Below are 25973 nucleotides of genomic sequence, written 5' to 3' on the forward strand. Positions count from 1 at the left end.
AGTTTACTCACTGTTTTTAGATGTGTATCTCCTTTCCTGTTACCCATCCCTGTGAAATCATTGAAATGTTATTCACCCTTGCTCATGGGTAACAAACTTTTACAGTACTATTACACAATGTTCAGCATTACTTTAAATCAGTGTTAGCTGGATTTTAGGGTAAGGCCAAATATAAGTATTAAAAGGGGAGGTTTTAGGATAATTTCTCTATGTTGAACAAGAAACACGTAGTGAAGGAATTTATGGTAGATGAGCAAATTTTACAGTAATGGGTAAAAGTAGTAGTTGTTTAAATCTGCTGAAATTTTTGTATGATAAACTTTTCTCAGAGAACTGTAGCAAGGGAAATGGTAGTGAAATGTTATGTATTCCAAATTAGTTTCCTCTGTTTTTCTTAGAATCTAAGTACTGACAAAGATTTACTATACTTGCCTGGCGTCTTGCTGAATACGTCTTGATGTCTCCACTTTGATAGATGACATGGCCAGGCATGCAGGCAATGATCTTGTAGGCTATTAACAAGAGCTAATGCACAGCATAGTTACGTTACATGAAGTTGGGAACTGTTATAGAACGTTGAACAGCTTGTTACTATTTTTCAGTTACTCTGCTTTCAACAATTTATTTTATAAAAATTTAAAACTGAACTCAGTTATGCTGAAAAACTACATGTAATATTCTCTCACTATGTTTATAGTGGGAGGCTTCAACTGACCACCTCATCAGTCTTTTTTCCCCAGATATCAATGGCAAAAGTTTTCTTTGAGACTCACCCAATGTGTCCTTGCCTGCTACTTAAGTGAGGTATTTCTTCATTCAAAGTTGGCTCCAAAGAAAAATGAGAAAAATGTTTAAGTGTTCAGAAGATGACTCATTTTTTAAGGCTTTTTCTCTCAGGGTTAAAAAAGATTTTCATTGCTGTCCTCTGGACTCCATCCGGTTTGTTTCCTGATGCCCTGAGCCGAGCTGAGTGCTGCCACGCAGCCTGCCCATGCTGCTGGAAGGGGACAGTGTGTGGCCCCCTGCGGCCACCGCTGCTGCCAGGGCCTGGGGTGCAGCCAGGGATGCACAAGTGGGTGTATGACAAGCAGTAGTACAAATGGGAATGCTTGAATTTGAGTTGATCATCCTAATCAATACCAGACTCATCTGCCTGGTTTATTTCATATGTTGTCTTGACAGATGTGTATAGATCTTGTCATCTTTATTTTTTAATAATTTTGTATTAACAAATGCTTGAAGTACTTAGCCTAAAATTAGTGTACATCTTTGAGCTTGAAGTAAAACATTTAAGATGATTCTGAGAAAGAAGCTAACAAAAAATACATATGTTTTACTTGAAAAAGTAAAACCTGTTGACTTGTGTAACCTCTTCCTCAAAAATGTTTTTGCATAGCAATAGCTTTTTGTGCCAGGGCTTAACTTCAGCCATCCTCATTAAAATCTGATCTGAACGTGACCAAGTTCAGTTTTAGATAAAATACAAGTTTATACTGAGGTAACATTATAAAGTAATTTGACAGCTGTGGTAAAGGTAGGCATGGGGATGGAGAACCTTTACGTCCTGTGGCAACAAACCCCCAACACTGCTCCCATAGAGGTACTGGGAGCAACCGAAACACTGTGTTACATACACAAGAAGGCCAAGAGTCTGGTGTAGGTGTCATGGATTAAAGCAGAGGAATAGGCCTGGAGGTGCCTTGGGCATAATCAGCAGGATTTTAGTGGCAGGGGAGTGGCCGGGGTGCCCTGTGTCAGTCCCAGCCAGTTCCATAGCAGGCTCCCCAATACCTGAGTGCAACAACCAGTGGGATGTACTGCAGCTCTGAGGAAACATGGGGGCAGGAGGCAGAGGAGGACGTGCAGGCAGAGAGGCACGAGAGGAGGAGACACAAAGGGAGATGCAGAAGGTGAGGCGTGAGGCTGTGCAGAGCAGGTGCAGGAGGAGGTCTGTTGGGGTGGGGGGGAGCTGTGGAGGCTCCCATGCCAAAGTAGTTGAAAAGAGTAAGAAACAAGGAGCTGCTAAAAGGGAAAACTACTATTCAGTGACCCCCTCTTTCTGATTATGCCCAACACAGCTCCTTCTTCCTCACTTGTACCCTGCTCCAGCCTGAATCCTCTCTGCAGGCTGCAGTTCTTCATACAGGAACAGGTTTTCCTGGGGTCTCCATGGGCCGCAGTCCCTGTCAGGAATATCCTGACAATTCCCTGTCAGGACGTACTCCAGCACAGGGCTTCTGTGAGCTGTAAGGGAATCTCTGCTCTGCCATGGAGCAGCTCCTTCTCCTCTTCGTCCTTTCTCTGACCTTGATGCTTCTCGCTCTTTTTGTTCCCTCCTCCACCCTCTGCCACCATCTTGGGTGAGGGTCTCAGTTGTGCCCTGTGGTGGGTCCGTCGTGGAGGCTGTGTCTGGCACAGGGCAACCCCTGGCCTCTTCTCACAGAGGCTGCCCTGCAGCCCCCCACACTATGAACACTTTGCCAGGGGCACCTTGTACAGCTGTTTAGAAAGTGAATGACAAATTATCAAAGGTCCTTCATTCACCAGGTCTGCTGCAGAATTCCTAACGTGCAGAATTCCTAATTCCTCTTCTAGTAGTGGACCTTGATGTAAGGGATGACCACTCCTGTTCAGAGGGCAGAAGTTTTTCTTATAAATCTCAGGCAGTGTACAGACCTGTGCTGCAGGAAACAGTAGCCCTGGTCTGTTTCTGGCTCTACACATGGCCTTCAGGCTGGGGATAGCAGCACACAGGAACTGCTTACTTAGGGGACCACTGAAGTAATATGTAAAAGACCGTCCTGAAGGACTGCTAGAGATATAATGTCAGGGACCTTAAGGAGACCTGAGAAGGATTTCCTCTGTCCACGTCCAGGCAGGATGTGCAATTTCTGTAGAGTTCTGATCTAAGAGTTCTAAATCAACTGACAAGCATATGTGTATTTTGGAAAACAAAAGGTAGAGCACTAAAATCTTCCCTCCAAAACCATGAGAAAGTTAAATGCTTGTTAGAGGGCCAGTAATTTTGTCTTTTTCCGTGCCCTGATTGTTCTGAAGAAAGTCAGAGCAAGAATATCTACAAACCATTCTGTATTGTTCACACACGTAAGTACGAATTTTTAGTTTTCCAGGGACTGTGTTCAAAATGTGTCTGTATCCACAGCTAAGAAACAAAAGTGATGGATCTGTAACGGAATTGTCTACTTATGTTGGGCAAAGACAAAAACACAGATGAGTAGCACAGGTATTGGAGAGGAGTGCTGGCATCAAGACAGCCATCAGTGTCAGCGCTGTCATTTTTATATTTGGCAGATAGACAAATTGTGTTGACTTAATACCATGTAGTTACATTTCAGGAAGAACATGAGCATGATGCATGTTGGGATTGAGGTTTACAGTCCTAGCTCTCTGGGTGTTGTGGTTTAACCCGGCTGGCAGCTAAACACCACACAGCCGTTCGCTCACCCTCCCCCCTCCCTCTCTGGGATGGGGGAGAGAAACGGGAAAGTGAAGCCTGTGAGTTGAGATAAAGACAATTTATTAAGACAGGAAAATAATAACAACAACAATAATAATAGTAATAATGATAATAGTATTAATAATAATAATGTGTACAAAACAAGTGATGCACAATGCAATTGCTCACCACCGGTTGACCGATGCCCAGCCTATCCCCGAGCAGCCGGCCCCCCACCCCGGCCAGCCACCCCTATATATTGTTCAGCATGACGTCAGATGGTATGGAATACCCCTTTGGCCAGTTTGGGTCAGCTGTCCTGGGTCTGTCCCCTCCCAGCTCCTGCTGCACCCCCAGCCTGCTCGCTGGCAGGACAGAGCAAGAAGCTGAAAAGTCCTTGGCTTGGTGTAAGCACTGCTCTGCAACAATTAAAACATCGGCATGTTATCAGCGCTCTTCTCATCCTAATCCAAAACATAGCACCCTACCAGCTACTAGGAGGAAAATTAACTCTGTCCTAACTGGAACCAGGACACTGGGTCATGTAGTCTAAACAGTAGCTGCTTCTCATCAGTGAAAAGGCATCTGAAATAAATGCAAGTGTACTTAGTGGTTATTGTTTTTCTTTGTTGCTGTTGCTTTAAGATTTTAATTTCTGCTCATAATAAATTAAGAATATATGGTATTAATTAGGCTGCTGAGAAAGCATCAGTATTTGTGGCAACTTTGTTGATAATTACATTGATACTGTAAGTGTTGCAGCTTAGCCCCTGGAAATGATTCTTCCTCATTAGGTAAAAGCAGGATTGACCCAGCTAATACTTGCATGTGACCTCTATATGATAGTTGAACAGAAGACTGATGCCTTTGAAAACAGACTGCAGTAATCTTTTTCAACTTGTGCTTGTCTGTGTATTCCCTTTTTTATTAATAATTTTTTTTACGCTACTGTTATGAAGAATATAAAATGTCCAAATGACAAGCAACATAAACTATTCAGTTGTCTTAGAGTTATATGGATAAGGAAGTGTGGAATACAATTTGATGTGATTCATAAGGTCTTTTTACGCTAATACCTTCTATGAACACCTTATAGTAGGTTTCCTTTTTTTATTTTTATTCTACGTAGTGCCAGTATGAATCCTTCAGGCTAGATTTTTTTTCTTTAATCTTACGATTCTAACTCTAAAAACAACAACAAAACAACAACAAAAACAACCAACAACAAACAACCCTACAAAATTGCAGGTACAATGTACAGTAAAAGAAAGTTCTTTCTGATCTTCCCTAGCTGTGGACACTTCACTTTGCAGTCTTGTAAGCAGTAATCTAATCTAGGAAAAATCTTTAGATCAATCTTTACCAGAGGGGTAAAAAACTTCTGGGTGGAATAAAAGTATGCACAAAGGGAGTTAGTGCAGAATAAGTTACTGCATTTTCAATTCTCACCATCACTTTTGTTACACCAACTTCCCTCTGTAGACAGTTTTAATGGGGGGATAATTTTTTAAGGATGTAACTCAATTTTCAGAGGGGAATTGAATTTAACAGTACAACTGTCATTACAGTTTGTGAGCTGCATGTAAAGATGGTGAGAGTTTTATGACTTAAATTTTTAATGCAGCTGTGTTTAAAATTAAAGTCTTTATTATTCTGCTGCAACATCAGTTTTATATCATGTGAAACTAAGCCATTCTACTTTATATTTAAACATATTGCTAGCTATTGTTAAAGATAACATTTTAAGCCGCATCATGTGACCAAATGCCTTCTAAATGCATTATTGGTTGTAACACAGTTTCTTTGAGTGACTTTCTGGAAAATAGGACTATTTCTTGTTACATGAACCTATGTATGCAACTAGTTTATGCATTGTTTCTGTGTCTCCTTTTCACCTGTATTTTCATCCTTATTTTCACCCTTATTTTTTCCATTAGAAAGGAGAGCCAAACTGCAGTGTTCTTTCTCCAGAAACCACAGAGCAGCTGACCTTTGAGATTCCTCTGAATGATTCTGGCTCTGCTGGACTTGGTGTGAGCTTAAAAGGCAACAAATCTCGGGAGACCGGAGCTGATCTTGGGATTTTCATCAAGTCTGTTATTCACGGAGGTGCTGCTTTTAAGGTATGGAATAAACAGATCAGACTATGGTTTCATTAGAATTCTGGCAGTTGTATGTTCAGTCCTGAATTTGGCTTGATAAGTATTCTAAAAATGAGTAACTTTTTGTCACTCACTCCTTTAGGTGAACGGCAAGTCTAATGTTTTATTCCAAGATTCTGGTGTCATGTGCATGGCAAGGCTTTTCCGAAGGAAAGTAAATGGAAGCAGATGTTGTGGGGCATTTAAATACTGCAGGAAGGGTGGGGAGACTGAGGCTGTGTAGTTAGGAGGGAGAGGCTGCCTCCCAGCTACCCCACAGCTCACAGAAGGGAACAGGAAACTATTCTGCTGCTAAACCGTGCTGCTAGACTCAGTGACAGTTAGATATCTACATTTATCGTTCAGTCTGCACTGCTTTCGGTTTTCACCAAGTGATACAGGCAGACCCATAGAAGAATGAAAAGAAAAATTAATTTACAAAAAATAGTAATTGGCAGTTCTGTGATGTTAAGAGTTATGTATTTAATTTGTACTGTAAATAAAAACCTAGCTCATCATTTGCTTTATTTTTTGTACAAAATATTTTAACCATTGTAGTCATTGTGACTTAGCTGAGCCTGGCATCGATTGCACAGAAGTTACCAATTGTTCCTGAGGTGGATTGAATTGGTAAGGGACAGTATTAAGTGTTCTGCTCCCTCTGTGGACTGTACAAAGACTGCTGTACATTTCTGATTTAAAAGTATTTGAGGTACTTTCTAAGTTTTAGGAGATCTGTTGACAGCGTTGTTTTTTGTTTTTCAAATAACAGTTGGAAAAAGTAACTTTCTTGAAGTTATTTAAAACAAAGAAGTCTTAGTTTCTGGGGCTAGTATAGGTAGCTGTTGTTGATCCATAATGTAATTTTTTTCTCGTGTTATCTCAGCAATTCCTTGCAGTTCTCTTTTCTGTAAAAATACCTTTTAATTCAGTTTATGTAAATTCCTTTGCTGACATTAGCCTGCTGAGTAAGACAATTCACAGCATTAAAACTTTCATGATCATCTATTTACAGCAGCTGGTAAATAGCAATAATCAAGGCTTTAGCTTTGATGTGAATGTTTAATACTTTCCCACTCCTATTATTTACCTGTCCTAGTCTCTCAGTTGTTTCAAAGCTTGGGTCTTCTCAAGTGTAACAGAGCCTGGTACATGCAGTGCAGAACACGGTGGTTGACTTTAGGGCTAAGTGACAAGTGAGTAAACTAATCTTCTTGGTGTATATCAGAACTGAGTTACGGTGCAATTGGCCAAATTAGAGCTACATAAACTCAGTTTACATGTGTGTCTGCTGCAGAGTACAACTCACTTTACCATGAAAATGAGGCTGCTCTTCTTACTTTCCCAGCTCTGTGTTCCCTGAGTAATAGTCCACAGCATTTGCAATGCCATTGTGTCACCCTGAACAAACTCATTGTTTTGACTAGCAAGGCTTGTGGAGCCATGTCTCAGCAGCATTAGTGGCTTTGCTACCTGACTATCATTGCCATGTCAGAGATGCATAAACCAACTCTTTCAAACGTGCTCTGTTTACCACTCTCTGTTCTCCTACTGTTACTCCAGTTAATTTTGGCTTGAGGGGGGTCTGCAAACTAATAAAGCAGGGCTTCCTTGCCCATATTTAGGTAAGTGGGCAGCTGGCGAAGGTGGTCACCGTGACTGGAAGATTATTTTGTCTCATGATAAACTGCAGTCCTTTGACCTATTCCCTATACTCCCTCATAACCTTTTCACCAGTTGGAACTGCCTAGTGATAGGTCTGAGTGGGGACTCCAGAGCAAATGAGAGAGTAGCTGAGGCTCTAGCTTTAACCATACAGTCATTTTGGCAATGTGTGGGTAATCATGGTTTATTGTTACACATGCACAAAAAACAGCTGTCTTTCTCCCGTCTAATGACCTTTATATAGAGGAAAACATAATCAGTGGGTATTAAGAATTAATAAAATTTCTTATATCAATTTAAAAAGTGTGCATACAGTTGTGCATAAATATTTAAATTTGTCCTTATTTTTAAAAGCCTTCTTGTAACAAGTTTTTAAATACAGAGCCTTTCTTTGCAGCTGGTAGTTGTCCAGAGCATTTTCCAGTGTTATTTCATAGTAATTGTCTCAGAAATTAAGTATTATGAATATAGGCATGTGCATTTGCTTTTCAGTGTATGAAGTATTCTTGGGAAAGTATAATATGGGGAAATCAAAGTGAGAGGAAACTCATCTCAGTAAGCGTTATTTCTCAATTCTACATTTAGAGTTCAAAATCTGCATCAATTTCTGATTTTGTGATACCGTTAGGTGCTAATATAATGATATTGGGGATGATGGGGAGGGAGCAGCTTTGTCTCTTTGTCCACACAGCCAGCACTTGTTTTCAAAAGAAAACATAATGCACAGAAGATGAGCACATTTTTTTCATTGCTGAAGTAGATGGTCAGTAAATGTATAAAGGGTTTTGATACATTAAATTTCTTTTGCTGAATTGTGCTTTTTATAATGAAGATTTATTTATAAGATACAGACCATTTTGAATGGCTACAGTTATCAGACAACAGAATTTCTGAAGAGAGGCCATCATTTTTAGTATTTTTTGGTTTTCATTTTTTGCTTTGTTTTGAAATGTTAACAGATTGGTCTAGCTCTGATGTATTACTGGTATTGCAAAGCTCAGTAAGGGATTTGTGAAAAATGTAAGGGAAAAATTGAAGTATTTAATTTTGTACTTTAGGATTTATTTATTGTGTGCTAGTTAAAGATTTTAGAAAATACCAACCATTTCTTGTCGTATTTGCTACAGTAAGCCCCATTCACTACTCTGGCTACAGAACCCAACAAAGTTAAAAATGCCTTAGTATTCTTAGTTGGTATTTTAATACTGTATCCTAAAGGATTCAGATATGGTTACTTTTGCTGATTGACTCATTGTGTCCTGTCTTAACCTCCTTTTGTAATTTTTGAAGTGTCTGGTTTTCATCATCTGTAAGAAAGGGGTTACCAGGGTACTTTATATATGTAATTATGCAGAGTCTTTCATGTGAGGAAAACTGAGTGTTTAATTGACCTTAAATACATCATCTTTCCCTCAACTTCAGGGGTTTCAGCCTTGTTCATCTTGAGACACCTTGTCTTTTCACTTGAGATGAATTCCTGATTATTGGGTTCCTGCCGTCTACTGCAGCTGTAATGTAGCAGAGTCATTTTTAGAAAGAATGTTTTCAGCATATACATCTGTTCAAATCAAACATGGTGTATCTTGAACTTCCTTCAGGCTTCTGAGTGCTATTGCTGTAAATATTGCTTGTTGTATGCAGTGGATGGTGACTTGGATAATTCTAATAAAGGCTATCAAGGAATTCCTTCTGAGAGAAATGCCATTGAAGTGCTAAGGGAAATAGCTAGGTATGCTTTGATTAAAAATATAACTCTATGAGGAACATAGCTTTATATCTCCCTTCTCTACTGTAAAAGCATGGAAGTCTTGTCTCTGAATATGGTAGCCATGTGGTGGTAGGTTTTACCCCTTGCTGTGAGTCTTTACACAAACCACACTCATTGAATAAGCTAGGGAACAGTAACTTCACGCTTTATTAGAGTAGCTCACTTGCAGTTTCAGAGATGGCATTTGAAAACTGTTTTGCTGAAATGCCAAATGTTGTTTTTCTACTTAGAAGCCACAAAGAAACCTACCTTTCAGAGATGAAAGAAGAAATGTGTTAAAACAACATTTAACTTGTTTTGAGCCAAGCAGATTGTCTTGCAGTTCAGTCTTCTAAACCAGGCCATAACACTAGTGATGTGAAAATCTGTTTGAAAACTGTTTAGACATTGGGTTTTTTGTTGGTTTGTTGCTTTTTTGGTTTGTTTTGATTGTGTTTTTTTGTTTGTTTTTAAAGCAGCAAAAAGTTTTCTGTGAAATACCTTCTACCTGAGCATGTTTGAAAACAGTGTTCAACTGTCTTCCAGTTCTGCCTTGTACAGGTGGCTTTGCAAGTGTAGTGTATCAGCATTTATTAATCATGTATGCCTTTTTTCACAGATCCTAAAAGTTTAATTTTGAATTTAAGTGGAGCATGTTACAGAGTGAAAAGAACGGAGATGCATCAAAAGTTCAAAGAACTGACTCTATTGAAATGTAAAGAAATAAATACAAAGTTTCATACAAAAGTATTATAAGGGAAATTAAGAACCAGACCAATTCAGAGGTTTCTGAGACTGCAATGATTCATGTATGGTCACATAGTCAACAAATGTAGTCATGACAAGGTGCACTTGATCATGTATTTGTATATACTTTAGTAAGAAGCTTTATGAGATATTTACAAGAGTGTTTATCCACAGAAAGGGGATAGTAATTCAGGAGCCTCTGGGACCATAGCAGGAGGACGTGAGGACCTGTAAACTTTCAGTCTTACACAAACTTGCAAAAATTAAAATCCTCTTTCCTCAAACTCCTGTTGCCATGAATGACTCCATTCATTTCAGCAAATTTTGATAGAGCACAAAGGAATTACAACATGTGCAAGTAATAAAGCTTTCTGCTCAACCATGTTAACTCTTCTCTCCCTAAACTTTAGCATATGTGATGGCATCATTTTATATATAGAGAAAGGATGGGGTTAACCTATTGACTTTGGTTGTATGTAGATTTATATTGGCATGAAACGTTCAACAGAGAAGTGGGAGAGGTTTCAGTATCCTTTCCAAATGGTATTGCTGTTTCCTATTCTCCATTCCCATGCTCTTCCCAGAAAAGCTTTATTTCTATTCGTCCTCCTTCACTTCATCTTCCAATTCTGTCTTTCCATCTTTTTGCTCTTTGTGGTTTATTTTTAATACTGATCTGTGCTCCTGTTCTGCAGCTCTGTAGGACCTCTTTCTATTCAGGCTCTGCTGTGGTAATGTTAATGATACTGAGTTCCAATAAAAATATTCCTTCAGCAAGCTGGGTTTGTCACGGCTACTGTAACTCACTTTAGCACAAATGCCTTAGACTTGGCAGTGATAGCAGAATAGTTAATTGAACATCTTAGTGACAGAAAAAATAGAAATTGAAAAGTATATATATTTTGGATTACTCAAATGCATGAAAAATGTAAACAATTCAGATGAGTGCCTTATGCAGAGTGTATAATGTACCTATGATTGAATCAGATTCATTTTAACCACGGTAATGTTCTTCTATGCCAGTTCTTCTTTTGCTGTTCTTTCTCCACTGCCCTTCTATATCGGATTTCTTCAGTCTCTTTCTCTTTTTTTTTTCTTTGAGGTCTGATGCCAACCTGATAATTGTGAATTTGACAAGCTTTAAAAGAAATTGTCTCTTAATTAAATAGACCTTATTTTCTTGTTAAAGAGAGAAGTCTGCAGCACATGCTTTTATGAAAAGAAATAAACACAAATTATAGTGACAATACCAATAGGGCTCCTAAATCACAAAGTGGCAACGTCTACAATTTTATTGCATCCACAAATGTCAGTTAGCCTTGGCAATGAAACTGAACGACTTTCTTCAAAGCATAGGCTATTTGATTCAGCTCAACCCAAATTTTGTTATTGGCAGCAGATTTAGATATTAAAATACATGGAACAGCGTTAACTGAAATACAGATACTTAATTCTTAGTGACCATTCTGAAATGACAACACCGCCTGTACGGTGGCACGGTGATTGTGACAAGATAAATTCTTGTGAGAGTGTAAGACAAAAATTTCTGGAGCTGTATTTTCTTATCAGGCCCTAGTAACAGATAACAATGCATGTAAAATACACTGCAGTATTCCTTCACAATTGGACTGCAAATACGAACAGCTGTGGTGTGGGTCCTTTTAACTAACCAAAAGCTCCTTTTCCCGCTTTTTTTTTTTTTCTTAATTTTTTTGGAACTGATAAATTGTATATGCAAGAAAAGCAGCAGCATGTGCCTGTACTTCTGCATTTGTAATTGCATTATGAACTCTTTCCAAAATGTACTAAATGGAACAAGAATTTGGTCAGTTAATGGGCACAAAGATTTTTCTCTTTAAAGACCTGGTACTATGCAGTCTCTTGTTTCTTACATTTCAGAAAGCAATGTCTGATAATCTGCATCTTATTTCCTGTATACAGCACCTCTGCCTAATAATTCTTGGTTTTTAAATTTTGTTTCTTTGTTTTTGATTGTAGGATGGTCGTTTGCGAGTAAATGATCAGCTCGTTGCAGTAAATGGGGAGTCACTTCTGGGCAAGTCAAATCACGAGGCCATGGAGACACTGAGGCGCTCCATGTCCATGGAGGGGAACATTCGTGGGAGGATCCAACTAGTAGTTCTTCGGAGACTAGAGGCACAAACAGAGGTGAAGCAATAAATGTATTCGTTAGATAAATGCCTTTGTTGTCTTGGTGTTTTTGCATAGAGGAGATGATCACTAAATTCTTGGTCGCAGAGAGCACATCCTGGCAGAATGAATTCCTGTTTTCCTGGAGTCAGGATTCACACAGTGCTTCTGGTTGACATCTCCCGAGTTGCTCTTCCTGTTGAGGCCTGGCTAAAAGTTGCCTCTTATCTTAATTTGCTGTTTTGACAAGTTTTAGAACAAAAGCAAATGTGATCCAAAGAAGGATTAGTTAGGATTAATGAGTTGGTGTAGTTTTGACTATGTTACCTCCTCAGGGCAACAGTTCAGATACAGATGATTTGAATTTTTCTGATTCCATTTGTTATCATAATCTCTGCTCTTAATGTGACTTGGATTTTGCTTCACTCTTCTTCATTTTCATTAGCATTTTTATTCACTCCCCATCTTTGTGTTTATGATTGTACTTTTTTTCTCTCTCAAGTGTGCATGTGCACATACGTGCTCTTTCTCCATCTTTTTGTATATACAGATGTGTATATATGTATACTGGCTGCCCTAACTACTCATCCCAGTTTTAATTTTGACACTTGAGTAAATATTTTAATAGGTTTTCAACATCTGTGCGTTCCTTAGAATAAAAATACATACAAATTGAATTGTGGTATAAAAAGTTGTAAAAAAATCTCATTACAGAATTCTAAGAGATGATTTTAAGCTTTTTATTTAATAAGCATTGCCAAAACATTTTTAAATGTTGAGAACAATCCATTTTTAAGTTTATTCAGATAAAATATAGGGGGGGAGGGCCAAGAGGCTTGTAGTATAATTAACTTTTAACATTTTCCTGGTAATAGATCTATCTGATTTACTACTATTATTGATTGAGAATTATATTTAGAAGAATATTACTGGCTGAACATTATGGTCTTTGTTGGGAGGATGTTTTGCATGGGGGGGGCCTCTGTCAATTTTATCAGGAAAAAATGAAAAACATTCATTAGTAATTCTAGAATATTTTATAGGAAAATTTTTATTTGCTTTCCTTTTATGTGGCAGCATTACATTATAAGGAGGAGTTTAAAAGTACATGTTGCATTTATTATGCATTCTTGCGATGTAAGAAGATAGCTCACCTTCAAATAAAGCATGATCTTGCAAGTTTTCTTCATTTAGTAAAAACCAATTTTTTTGAAAAAATAAAAATAAAAACTACAACACAATTCCAAGCAAAAATCAGACTGACCTAATAAGGCTACTTTTTATTGTTAAGTGTATTGTTTTGTATGTTGTCCAGACGTATGACAAAGGTAAATAATCTCGACTCACCCTGTGAAGGACAGATGATGAGGACTTGATTGAATCAAATTCATTTTAGACAGAAATTAATTTTTATAGGCCAGTCTTCAGGTTCAATTGTAATTCCATTTGAGTCTGGACACTGTAGCAGAAATGGGTTGTTGCCCATTCTTTCCCCAAAACAGCTTCCTGAGTACTGCTTCTCAGCTTGGTAGAAGCAGAAACGTTTAGAAATGCATTATTGTTTTTATTGGTCAGGACACTAATGGAGGTCTTCCGTGACAGATATGTTTTATAAGCTGAATACTCTAATTAGGCTGGTTACTGATCAGTTGTTGGGATACTGATTGTGTCATTTATCAAAGAGCTGGAAAAGCGGATTTGTTGTTGTTAATTTAATGCTCCCTATCCCACTGAGTACAAGTCTTCCATGTAGTAGTAGTTTGGCTGCTGCAAGGCTTAATTTAGCTAGCAGTATACATGAGAAAGTAGTAAACGTGGACCTTGCAACATAAGAAATCTTATGTAAACTAAAGAATTTCCAGTAGGGAGAAGGAACATAATTGTCAGTGTGCAGCGTGTATGTTTCTGTACAAAGCTTTTTCAAAGGGCTCATGCTGCACTAAGAGGGAGGGGAGAATGTTGTGTGTGCTGCCTGTCCACCGAGACCAGATTTGTAGCCATATTGTCACCATGAGCATCCCAACATTGGTTTGTGTTTTGAGCTGAGGTGCATATTTTGCCGACTTGTGTTTTGTGTTTGTTTTTAATTCAGGAGCTTGTAAGGCAGGTTGCAAGTGATTTAGTGCACACCTTTCTTCTGCAGTGGTTTGCAGGCAATCACTTGCCAAAGCATTGGTCATCTTATATCATTGTACAACTAAATGATATGGGTTAGATACATGCATTTCTTCTGTAGATGTGACTATGTAATTTAAGGAATTATATACTTAGTGTAACATTTGCTGGCATGATGAACAAAAACCAACAGCAAAACAGACATAAAATACAGAAACTTGAAAGGTTATTCTGAAAACTAGCCATAACGTTCTTCTGTGTGAGTTTTCAGTTTTCACTGAATACCAAGTACAGAAATGTCTTTTTGGGTCTGTCCCAGTTTTAGAAACTGTGATTTTTTTTTTCTTTTGAACAACTGCTCAGGAGAATAAATTAGGCGATATGGCACGTATTGGGGGGTGGGGGGGATATCTCAAAAAAAAAAAGCTGACTAGAGGTGTGACAGGAGTTTGTTTAGCTGCTAGCCAGAAGACCTGCATTTGGGAGTTTGGTGTAACTCCTTCCTTGCAAAACTGCTCTAGTGTGTGATCATCGGAACATATGTACTCGATCTCTGAGAGAAGGGAACCAGCTGGCTGGCAGAAAAATACCATTGGCATTGCCCATGTTCTTGTGTTGACAATGTCACAAGCTGCCCTCCCAGATGGAGAATTTGAATGAAGCCAGTTGTGGGTCATAAAGAAAACACTTCATTTTTGTGCATCACTCAGTGATTGTTGGTGCCTAGATATTGTCTGATTTCATGACCAGCAACAACAGATAGTCATTTTGAAGATGTCTTTTACATTTCACATTTGCAAGTAAGCAATGTACAGTGAACACATTATGCTGTTTTTGCACTGTCCATAGTCTGGTCTTCTGCATTGTTGAACATTTAATTTTTTTAATACAACATGTGGTTCTGTTTTTTCCTTAGGACCGCCTGGACCAGGGGGCTTTTAAAAAATCAGCCTTTGATGGGAGTCACAACTTTGCAGCTGTTTCCCGACGTAATGATACTATTCTTCAGCAATTTGTCACATACAGTCCTCAGGAAAGAATACAAGGTGGTCTCTCATATTTTTCTGTATGCTAAAAGAAAGTTTTGTTTTGTTTTGTTTTGTTTTTCCTTGAAATCCAAAGCTGCTCGAAAAGCAGTTAATTAGACTAAGTGCACACTTTGAGTCATGAAGATCCAGAGAGGGTGGGAGAGCTGACTCAGAAGTTGTGAATTAGATTCCTGGCACAAATTCCAGTTTAAGTAACAGTTTCTAGCTCGCTGCCCCAACACGTAAGGTTGGATAAAAAACAAATGATGAGTGCAAAATATATGTTGTCAAAATGTTTATTTTATATATATCTTTAATGAGTAAAAAGATTTTTTTATTGAATGCTTAGATTTATGTCCCATGTCTTTATAAGCTAAATTAATTTATACAAATTGTAAAATTCATAAAGTACACGTGCTCCTTTTAGACTAAAAGGTAAAATTTGTTCAAAGGTTAGAAATACTCCCTTAATTTACAAATAGTAATTACACTAATGAATTCATTTTTAAAAAAGGCAGAATTGTACATTGTGCGAAGAAAACCTACAAGTAAGAGCAAATGTAAGCATATAAGAGCATTAAAGATTGTTTATTGTCCTGTCTTTTTTCATTTCTGATGGCAAACTCTACTATCTGTCCAATTTGTATCTGACTCAGCAAGGTTTAGATACTGAAGATTTAGACTCCAACGTTGTAAGAACAGATCTTCTTTAGATCTACATTATGTTTCTCTTGTTGGAGTTTATACTGATTCTGTAGTTAAAGGAGAATAGCATTATCTTTAGAGCTAGCCTGCCCTGTATAGTTAATGATTACCAGAGGATCACAAGATAGTAAACACCTTTAAAGCCATTTGTTAAAAACATATAAGCAATTGCTTTGGAGTGATTGATGCAAGTGAATGACAATGGGTAACCTGTCACCTAAATGAAGTTTAAAAAAAAATTGTGCAAGAGTTGTACTTTCAAATGAGGATTCTCCAACTGTGATCTGAAAATCAGGATGACTACTTTATAGCACATTCATAAATCAATGTTTTCAATAAACATCATTTTAGTTAAATAATAATATTAAATATTTATAATATATATAATAGTATATAATATAATAAATATTAAATATTTAGTTAAATAATAATATTAAATAAATAATAAATAATAATAAAATTAAGCATTATACCAAACAGGAGATTTATTTTAACACTTGATGGAGGTTGGTTTGCCCAAAGACTTTGAGAACTTTGCAGAATTTTAGGAACAATCAGTGCATTTCCGTATGTATACTCTTAAGTTTTTCTTTAAGCCTGTGATATTTATGGCATAAGAACTTACTTAACCTGTCAAGCAATGCAAAACATGTAAATGCACATATGACAGTGTGCATATTTTTTTTTGTGGAAGCTAAAAAGAAATTGATATGGACAGAATACTGAGCATTCAGAGTTCAACCTCATTTTTAGTTTTTCAGTCAATAATGATAATTTTTAAAACAGGAAACTGTGAACAAGATGGTCTGTAGACTTGATTTGTGGTTATATTTTCCTCAGTAGAAGTTAAGTGAATTTAACAGGTAGAGAAACACTTCTTAGTAATTTAAAAGTTACTTTGAAAAGCTGAGGAAAAAGGAGAAAAAAGTGTGATGGCCTCAGAGGAGTGAGTGTGGGATGGAGTAAGGATGCTCTGGAGTGCTGTTGAGGGCTATCATCAGGAGGGGTTTGGCATGGCTAGGGCTTCTGAGCCATGGCCTGGGAGCAGTTTGTAAATGGAGTCAAGGGACTATAAAACAACAAAGACTTTTCTAGTGCTACTGGGAACCTACTGGAAGTATCATTTTATTGAGATCTCTATTAAAGGTGTGGTATATGATGAGTAAATTTGTAGTGGCCTTGATGGAGAACTGTACAGAACTTTGAGCTGAAAGGTTGTCAAAGGTTGTCTGCAGTAGGATATTCTGATCTGAAATGCTTTTGGTGAAAGACACTTTGGCCTTATAGTAGTCCTTCCTGTTGTAGACGTATTTCTCAAATTTTGAAGTCATAGTATTAATTATTGTAGAGCTAATCTTCCTGCTTTCCATATCGGCCTGTCACTTATTTCCAGTCATTGGTTCCTTTTTTTTTTTTTTGCATTGTTTTTTATAAAAGACCTTAATCCTTGAAGGCATCTGTAAAGGCAAAGCACTACACTTACACCCAACCATCATTTAACTCAGTTGTGAACTTCAGATTGTACGTCCGTTAAGGAAATGAATCTCAGACATGGTGAATTTCTTATGCAAGGCAAGAGCAAGCCCCTGTTGGTGTACTTACGGCGTACTGACCAGACTTTGGAGGTGGAGGTCTGGTTGGTACAACATTACAAATAATAATGAAGGGTAGAAGAGCTTTTTAATGTAATACTGGATCTAATGCAACAATTTAATGACACGAGTTGTATTAGGTTTAATAAAATGTCACTTTCTTAATTAATGTTTTCAAATAAATTATTTCTAGTATCACTCACTGCTCCTACCAATAAAACTCATATAAAAGCTCAGCAAAAACACACTGAAGCTTGGCTTGCTAATACTGTTGTCTGTTTTAAGAGCCTTTTTTATTATACATAGAAAAACTAATGTCTAGGGAAAAGTGGTTGTAGCCGAAACATTACATTTTGTCTTGCCTGTGGATATTTAAATAAAGGGGGAGGGGGTACTGATCTAATATTGAAATGTCAGTGTTTGTTCTATTTTTGCATGAATAATACTTGCTGCCTTCAGGTCCTCACTTCATTTGCTGCCAAGCTGTTGCAGTTTCAGTGGTTGGGTGTGTGGATTTTTTTTTTCTCCTGAGAAAGCCTCTTTGAGAAACGATACTTCAGTGCCAGAAGCATTACATTTCTGGTGCTGAAAGATTACTGGAATGTGTTTCATTAGAGGTTCTTATATATTTCTTATAACCTTTTATTATATACGGTTATAGAGGAAATGCTGTCATCTATATGGTTAAGTAGTAGAATAATCGTAAAATATCTCTACTACCACTGGCTATCAAGTCCTTGTGGTTGTACAAGCATCTGTGTTTTCATACATGTAATAATGTCAAGTTAGAAAATTAAAAATTTACATTTTAAAGTAATTTTTAGATTTTGTTTGTGAACATTACATGTATCTTACAAATAGTTACTTTCCTGAAATGCTTAATATCTGAAAATTCAGTGCATTTTGTTAATAGTTTGGCTGTTCCTCAGACCACTTTGGATCTGGTAAGATCTTTTCCTGAGGTCTTGAACATGGAGGCGTTGACTACCTTTTAGTTTAAGTTCTCTCTTTTTTTTTTTTTTTTTTTTTTTGCTCGTGTACTAATTTTGCTGGGAGTTAGAGTCTGCTGTCATCACTCCTGATTCCCTCAGGAAGTCTGTTGTTTTTCTGTATGTTCTTATCTACTGCAAGAAAAATGCCAGTGGTAACCAGTCACCAAACAGTGTTTGTGAAGAGATGTATCAGTTGCTGTGAATCAAAGTTAATAAAACAATATACTCAATACTGTCTCCAACCATGGCCATTGCAGGCTGCTCAGAGAAAAGATAGTAAGACAACAGGGCAGGGTGTGGTGTCATCATGCGTATGTTTTCTGCTTTGGGTCGTCAGTGCCTTAGGAACTTCCTAAATCAGAAGTTCTGTCTAAACCACTGTGATTTTGATACCTCCCTGACTTCTAGTTCATTTATTTAATATTTTCTTTTAATTTGGTTTCTAAAACATTGGCATGGCAATGAGATCCATGATTTCATTGCAAAGGAAAAACTACTGCTTTGTATTTGTCCTGGATGTGCTACTTGATAGTTAAACTGGATGTCTTGTAGTTGCTGTGTGTGACATGGTCAATGAGATTCCTTTTCACCTTGTGCATAGTTTTTATGATTTCATAGACTCCTTTATATCCCTTTTTGTTGCTTGTTATTCTAAATTAAATACTTCCACTTCATGTTCCTTGTAGGAATGTTTTTACATGTTCCAACTATCCTTGCTACCTTTTCAGTAAGTTTCTGAATTATACTACATCCTCTTTCAGAAGGCAAGAGTGAAAGAATGAAACTTCAGATGTTATTTAAAAACTAGGCATGCCATTTACTTGCAGAATGAGATGGAGTGTTTGGACTTATTCTTAAGGCTGTGAATGTTTCTTTGCCTTTTACTTCCCTAAGCATATATTCAAAGAATGATCCAGCCCACTTCTGAGGTATTGTTCCTGAGTGGCAATCACTAATGTAATAGCCTATGTATATGTGTCAAGAGTTTTCTCCTACTCCCATGTGTATCACTTTGCAGTCACTGACATGGAATTTCACCTGTATTTTATTTCCTACTTGCTTAATATACTGCAGTGCTTTTGCAGAGCTTTATAGTCTGCTTATTTTGGGCAATTCTGAATAATTTTACATGGGTACATTTTTTCATCTTCTGATTTGCTTCATCTTTCAAATCATTTAATTACCTCGTACAGTTCAAGTTTCCCTTTGTTAAATATTCTTTTTACTGTGAGAACTTGCCATTTATTCCTCATGTTTCCTGTCCTTAAATTGCAACCAGAAAAAATAATTTAAATGCAACTATTCAGTGTGCATGTATGTTGGGTAGCATATCCGTTTTCTGTGTCAGGCTGGCAATCCATTGTTTTTTAATATCCCATTGGAACTTTTCATCTCATCCGCTCACACTCCCTTTATTCTGATGATGATGTTCTCACTTTTCCTGACAAAGGTTTTGAACTATTCCATATCATTCTGATTCTTAACAGGTTATCCAGCCAATAGGAGTCTGTTGGTTTGTAGGATCCTTGAGCTAATAGCATAGTTTTGTTTGTTTTATTTGGCTGGTTTGATTCTAAGGAACTACTTCAGTGCGCTTATGTAATAAATATAATCTGTTGTTGTCTAACTTGATCCCCTCCCTTTAAACCATTTTTCTCTCAAATTAGATTAGTACTTTCAGATAGGATTGTGCAAAAAAATGTAGCAACATATACAATGAACAAAACAGGTCATGAAAATACAATCTGTAGGTATTGTTAAATCACTTTTCTGCCACTGAAGGCTAAGAATGAAGTATCCTTCTTTTCTGTGAAATTTTGGAGAGTCGAAGATGTGTTATATGTTATAAAAATGTAGGGACTCCTTATAAGATCTGACCTGTTATACTGCAAGGCGTGAATTTACAAGACAATAATGAACTGGTTACAGCAAGCACAGCACTCATATTAAATACCTCAGGTATGTAAGTGTTGTTGCTTAGCAAACCACTGAGTGGTTTAATTGAGTAGTTTATGTTTTTCTTGGTTGGAAGTAATTTTCTGGTGTGAACTGAATGTCTTTTCTAGAGGTAAGGAAGGAATTGCCTTAATACCAGGAAAATGAGGATTGTAATTCAGAAAGGCCCTCTTTCTTGTCTTGTCAGGAGACAACAGAAATTTTTCTTCTCTCTTCTGTCCATGAGGGATGATAAATACTCCCCATCAAAGGAAATGAAATCAAGAACCTAGAATTAGTGAGGATACAGTTATACAGTAAAAGTGAAAATTCACTCAAATGGAGTAAAGCAATTCATGCCTTGCACTCAACTTCACTATAAGCACAAAGTTTCCCTGTATTTGTCTTCAATTATGCATATGCAAATCTGAAAATCAGGTCTTCAGGAAATCTCAAGAGATGTATTTTCTGCTTGGTATGATTTTAATTCTAGTTTAGTTAGTTTAGGGATTTGAATAATTTGTGAGTCGTTTCAGAATTGCTTAAGGCCTTCCAGTCCAGTCATTGATCAATGAACTGGTGTTAAGTACTTGTTTCTGTGGCTTTTTATTTTATTTTTTTTAACACAGACACCCTTTCTTTTTAATTTCAGAGTTGCCAGCGTCTGATCATGGCAGTGGTGAAAATGAAACCCCTCCACCTCTGCCACCACATCCCACAGAGGATTTGCTGAACGAGGATTATAATCATAGGTTGGACTTTGTCTATTCTTAATATTTACAACCCTAATTGATTGTGATAATAGTTCTAATTGATTTTTAAAATCACTCATTATTTTGTAAAATTTTTACCACCATATTCACAGTCACCTGATCCTTTAATGTAATTGATGTTATTCTAGTATTCAGTGCTTTGTTCATTTTGGTTATTCATAAACTGCATTATGCCTCCTCTTGAAGATACGTGGGGTCGCAATACCTTGCATGTGTTCAGAAAGACAAAAAGAATTCCAAAACATAATCCAAATTTAAGAAAAAAAAGTGAATTAAAAATTATACCAGTGGATGCTATACATAGATGCAGTGCCTGAAGTCTATTAAAGTTTTAAAAGTCCTAGCCAAATTCACTTTGTAGAAAACCAAATCTTCTTATATAGCATGTCAGCCAAAGAAGTTCTCGAGCTTAGAAAATGAAGTTTCAGTAAGTGTGAACATTGAAAAGTGTATGTGAAAAAGTTACCAATGGACACTTTGCAAGTTATAAATGAGTTAGGTAGATTTTTCTGATAAATGCTACTTTGTCTAATAGTATGGAATTCTCTCAGGTAGCACTGGTTACAAATCAAAACATACCTCATTTATTTCAGCCTATCATACTTTTAATACCTAGTATAGAAAATTCAGCATTGAACACTTCACTCATTTTGTGTGTGTTCACAGTTGTGATAGTCATGTGACTATGTTATTTGAATGGAATGAGGAGAGTATACTTTTCAACTAAAAGCATAGCTATACTTCTGTGCTTGGTGTGTATGGATGTGATTAAAAACTAGCCTTTAAATGACCAACTGCAAGTAGTGTCAAAGAGTATATATATTTTATTATGGATGCCTTGAATTATTCTTTTTTATAGTAACAGACTGTAATTTTACTATAGTAACTACATAATTTCTGCTCTTTCAGGCATGTAGGTATGTCATGGTAAACAAACAAAACTCTGTATAGACTAATGGAAATTTGTACTGAATTCACAACTGCAGTTGTTTGCTAGAATCAGTTGTTAATTTTTCAACAAGCTGGGAGTGAAAACATTCCCTTAAATGATAACTATGTACTAAAATGATAATGTATTTACAGGCCTTTCCTCCCACCTTGACTTTTTTTTTTTCCCGGTGTTGTATTGGTGTTCCATTCGGAACGTAAGTTCCAAAACTGAATTCCTGTGGAAAGTCATGCAGATTTCACAGAAAATTCATTGTAGTAGAAAAAAAAAATGGAGGAAATGTTTTGACACTGAAAAATCTGTTGTTATTGTATAGTTCAGAAATAAATCTTTTTAATTTTGGATCTCTTTGTTTTCAGAGAAAAAAATAAAAACTGTTTCTTATTGAAAAATTACGTGGAATTTTTCTGATGCCTTTAAGTGAGGTGTTTTGACTCCTCAAAGATTAAAGCTATGTTCATTTTCAATCAGGTAGAATTTTTAAATGTTTAGATATTTGCCTAACTTGATATAAAATCAAATAATTAAAAACAAAAACCACACATGATACCTTAGGATTCTACAGAGTATTAAGGCAGCCTCCAGAAAACCTCCAGCATCTGCAGAAGAGATGGATAGCTATATGCTTTTAAAACAGCTTTAGATAGTGGATGAAGTAGAATTGAAAGAGGTACATTGGTGACATCTTCTCCAGCTTTTTGTAACGTTATTTGAAAATGTAATGGTTAAATGGAACTAGCAAAACACGTACACACAAATCCCTAGCAAGTACTCGTATGTTCCTCCTTTCTTCTGCTAAATAAAATATGAATTGTGTAAAAGCAGCAATTATCACTAAGCATTTACATTTGTATTTGCATCTGCTATGAAGAACAAGTGACTAGAGGTGCTAAGTCTCACAAATGAAACGTGAGGATCAATGACTGGTTTTAAAATGCATGGCTGCAAGCAATTGGAGGAAGAAAAACATATATATATTGCATGTTTTAATTAGATCGCTTGTGATTTGAGCTGGTGCCTAAATATTTTACGTGTTTTTTGTTTGTTTTTTGTTGTTTTTCTGCAGCCCTATCATAAATTCAGCAATGTATTTAACAGATCAGCACATCAACTTCAGATCTTTGACACCAGCCAAGCAGTCTGAATCAATTAATCTGAAAGCCTCAAAAAGCATGGATCTGGGTAAGAAGGGGTGGGGTGACATACAGGTCAGCTTTTTAGCCTCAGCACATCTGCACCATCTCTGTTTCTTGCTTTTGTTTCTTAAACACAAACATCAGGGAACATCAGGGAGTAAGTTCTGCAGAGGATCTGCAGTGATGGGGACAATGGTCTGTCTCCTGTAGCATCTAATTGCAAATACCATTTCTATTAAACTGAATAAAGGTTTATTCCTTTTTTCTTAAAGAACATTCTATCCATTGTATTGAAATCTTAGCTGCAGAAAAGAGGGAGCTTTTGTAAAACAGAAAGAATTGTTGTACAAGTTTTGTGTGTCTAAAAATATAGCAAAATAGCAATAACAAAAGTCATTTTCGTATAGAATACAAATGATTGCAAAACTGCAGTGGACAAAGGCTAACTTCCCTAAGACAAGTTGTATATGTCTTCATTGACAATGACAAACACACGTGACAATGACAAATCAAAGTGTTGCAGAAAATCTTTACAAGTGCTTGAAGTGTGGTAAGGTTATGGTCCTCTACCCATCAAAGCTGTGAAGAAAGTCCTGCAGGGTGGACAAAACAGAAAGTAAATGTTTCTTTCAATTCTGGTAAAACATTGGTGAATGAAAGATTGAAGGGTTATTGCAGTTGAAAACTGAGTCATGTTTTGATGGTAGTTCAAGGAAAAGTTCATGAGATTCTTAAGCTGCAAAGAATCAGAAACCAAGTAAGTTTGTCTTCTGCCTTTTAATTCTTCTTTGTGGCACTCATCCTTTATCTTTCTGTTTCAAGTTAAAGTGTTGAGGGAGTAACTTTGAGGGCCATCATTAGGATGTGTTTAATAACAGATTTCTGTTTTGTTGGACCAGACTTTATAGACAATGAATGGAAACTGTTTAATTTCTTATATAGTTTCAAGGTACCATTTTGTTGTTGGTATTTTTTTTCCTGAAGTGTTCTAATTTGACCTAATTTTTGTATTGATTTTTGTCACATTGCTACAATATTATTTTAATGCATCATAAAATGTATGTGCTTCTGTGATGGAGTGTTAGGAAACTAAAGCGTTGTATTAATACATGTTGTATTAACAAATAATAAGAATCCATTTTGAGAAGTTCTTAAGGAAGAAAAAACTTCACTTTTAAGTTACTGCATGAACTGACCAGAAATGAGTCCTTTTGCAGTTCTGTTCCACCCTTTTGATAAAGAATGTGTTAGCTATATATGTTTTTTCAGAATGGAAACACTGTACATACTCAACAAAGAAATGAGTTTACAAGCTTGAGTCAAAATACAAACTTACGTAGTCAACTAGAAAAAATATTGTTCAACTTTATGGCCTATTTTTAGAAAGGTTCATTTACAGTTCCCACGTAAGTCAATAGGATAGAATGTTTGCAAGCAGCAGTGTAAAATTAGGCAATGGGAATGCACTTCTGAGTATGTTCTGAACTACCAGGTAACTTGTACTTCTTTTTCTCCAGATCTGTTCATTTATATTGTAAGTTTCAAAGCAGTATAAACAATCTGCAACTGCTCTTGACACATACAAGTGATGCTTTGAGAATTACACGATTTACTGAATCATAATGGTTAAAAAAAAAAAAAAAGGTGTGTAGATGACTGGGTGTGTAGATGTCCTTAATGTCTAAAAAAATAATAAAAATGTTGTATGCAGATGGTAACTGTTGAAAATACCTCTTCTGAAATGAAAGTAAAAAACAAAAGGGGTAATGATTGGAAACAGTAATGTTTTATCCTTTTTTTTTTTTTTTTTTAGTTCATTTCTGTTTTATCAAGGAAATGGGCCCAACTGTAATCATGTAATCATTTCCTTATAAGGCTGCTAGTTACTTATTGGGAAAAAAGACTGAGAAAGAAACCTGAGTTTAGCATTTCAGGTACAAGTTGTTTACCCAATAGAAAAATGAAATTTGGACATTTTGCAGTCATTCTTTAGCAAGCAGTAAAACACTTTGTTCAACTTTTCACCTTAAGCAAGATTATAAGCAGAAGCCTGTTTAGTCTGGAAAGGTAAAGGGAAAAGAAATATGAAAATATGAGATAACTGCAATATAAATGCTTCTAATGCAAATAAAATTCCAATAATTTAGTATCTAAAACTGTTCTTTCAAATAGAGCATCAGTATAATGCACACTCCAAAACAGATCTTTTGGAGAAGGAAAATATATTAGTTTGCTTTTATATTTTTCATATTATTTAACTACAGTCATGACCCATAGTAACTTCTCATTCCAACATTCAGCTAAGTACCCATTATTGATTTCAGTGTGATGTTTGCCAGCACAAATAGGGTGGGAAGTGCTGCTGTCTTTTGCTTCCAGACCCAGAGTTGTGGTTGTAAGAATGACTTGTTGGCTACCACAGAGGAATTTTGTAGCGGATTTGGTAACAAAGGAAGTTTTTGCTCTCTGAAAATGGGTTTATAACTGCTAGGCCCCCCTTTTTCTGGTTGTCATGTGATGCTGTATACTTACTACTTTTCTTTTGTTCTAAAGTTCTCCAATCCCCTTCCAAAATAAATAAAGTTAATATGATGAACAGAAAAATAATAGAATTGAAGTCTCAGAGGAGAACTTTGAGACTTTACAAAATGTGACTTAAATTCAGTTTCTTTCCTTTTAAAACAAATTGTCTCTGAGTTGTGTGTCACCACTGATGTGGGAAGACAGTCTTTAAGGTTACAAGGTCCAGAAATCACTTGGGTCTCTCTAGACCAAAATATGATCCTGAACTCTGTAGACAACAGAATTAGCATAATATGGGGTATAAATGTGAAATCTGT

At 36.6% G+C, this 25973-nt stretch overlaps 1 protein-coding gene across 8 annotated transcripts in view; it reads left to right on the forward strand.

The window, feature by feature from the left end:
• The window catches only part of PARD3B (par-3 family cell polarity regulator beta), a 536941-nt gene that overhangs the window by 329578 nt on the left and 181390 nt on the right, over positions 1-25973 (forward strand). For all 8 annotated transcript variants that reach the window (XM_083842794.1, XM_083842789.1, XM_083842795.1 and 5 more), the window contains 5 exons: positions 5395-5580; positions 11756-11926; positions 14940-15069; positions 20928-21027; positions 23064-23179. In XM_083842794.1, coding sequence (XP_083698920.1) covers positions 5395-5580; positions 11756-11926; positions 14940-15069; positions 20928-21027; positions 23064-23179 — 703 coding nt within the window. The remainder of the gene's footprint in view (positions 1-5394; positions 5581-11755; positions 11927-14939; positions 15070-20927; positions 21028-23063; positions 23180-25973) is intronic.

Source organism: Anser anser, assembly GCF_964211835.1.
Source record: "Anser anser genome assembly, chromosome: 6".
Classification (NCBI taxonomy): Eukaryota; Metazoa; Chordata; class Aves; order Anseriformes; family Anatidae; genus Anser; species Anser anser.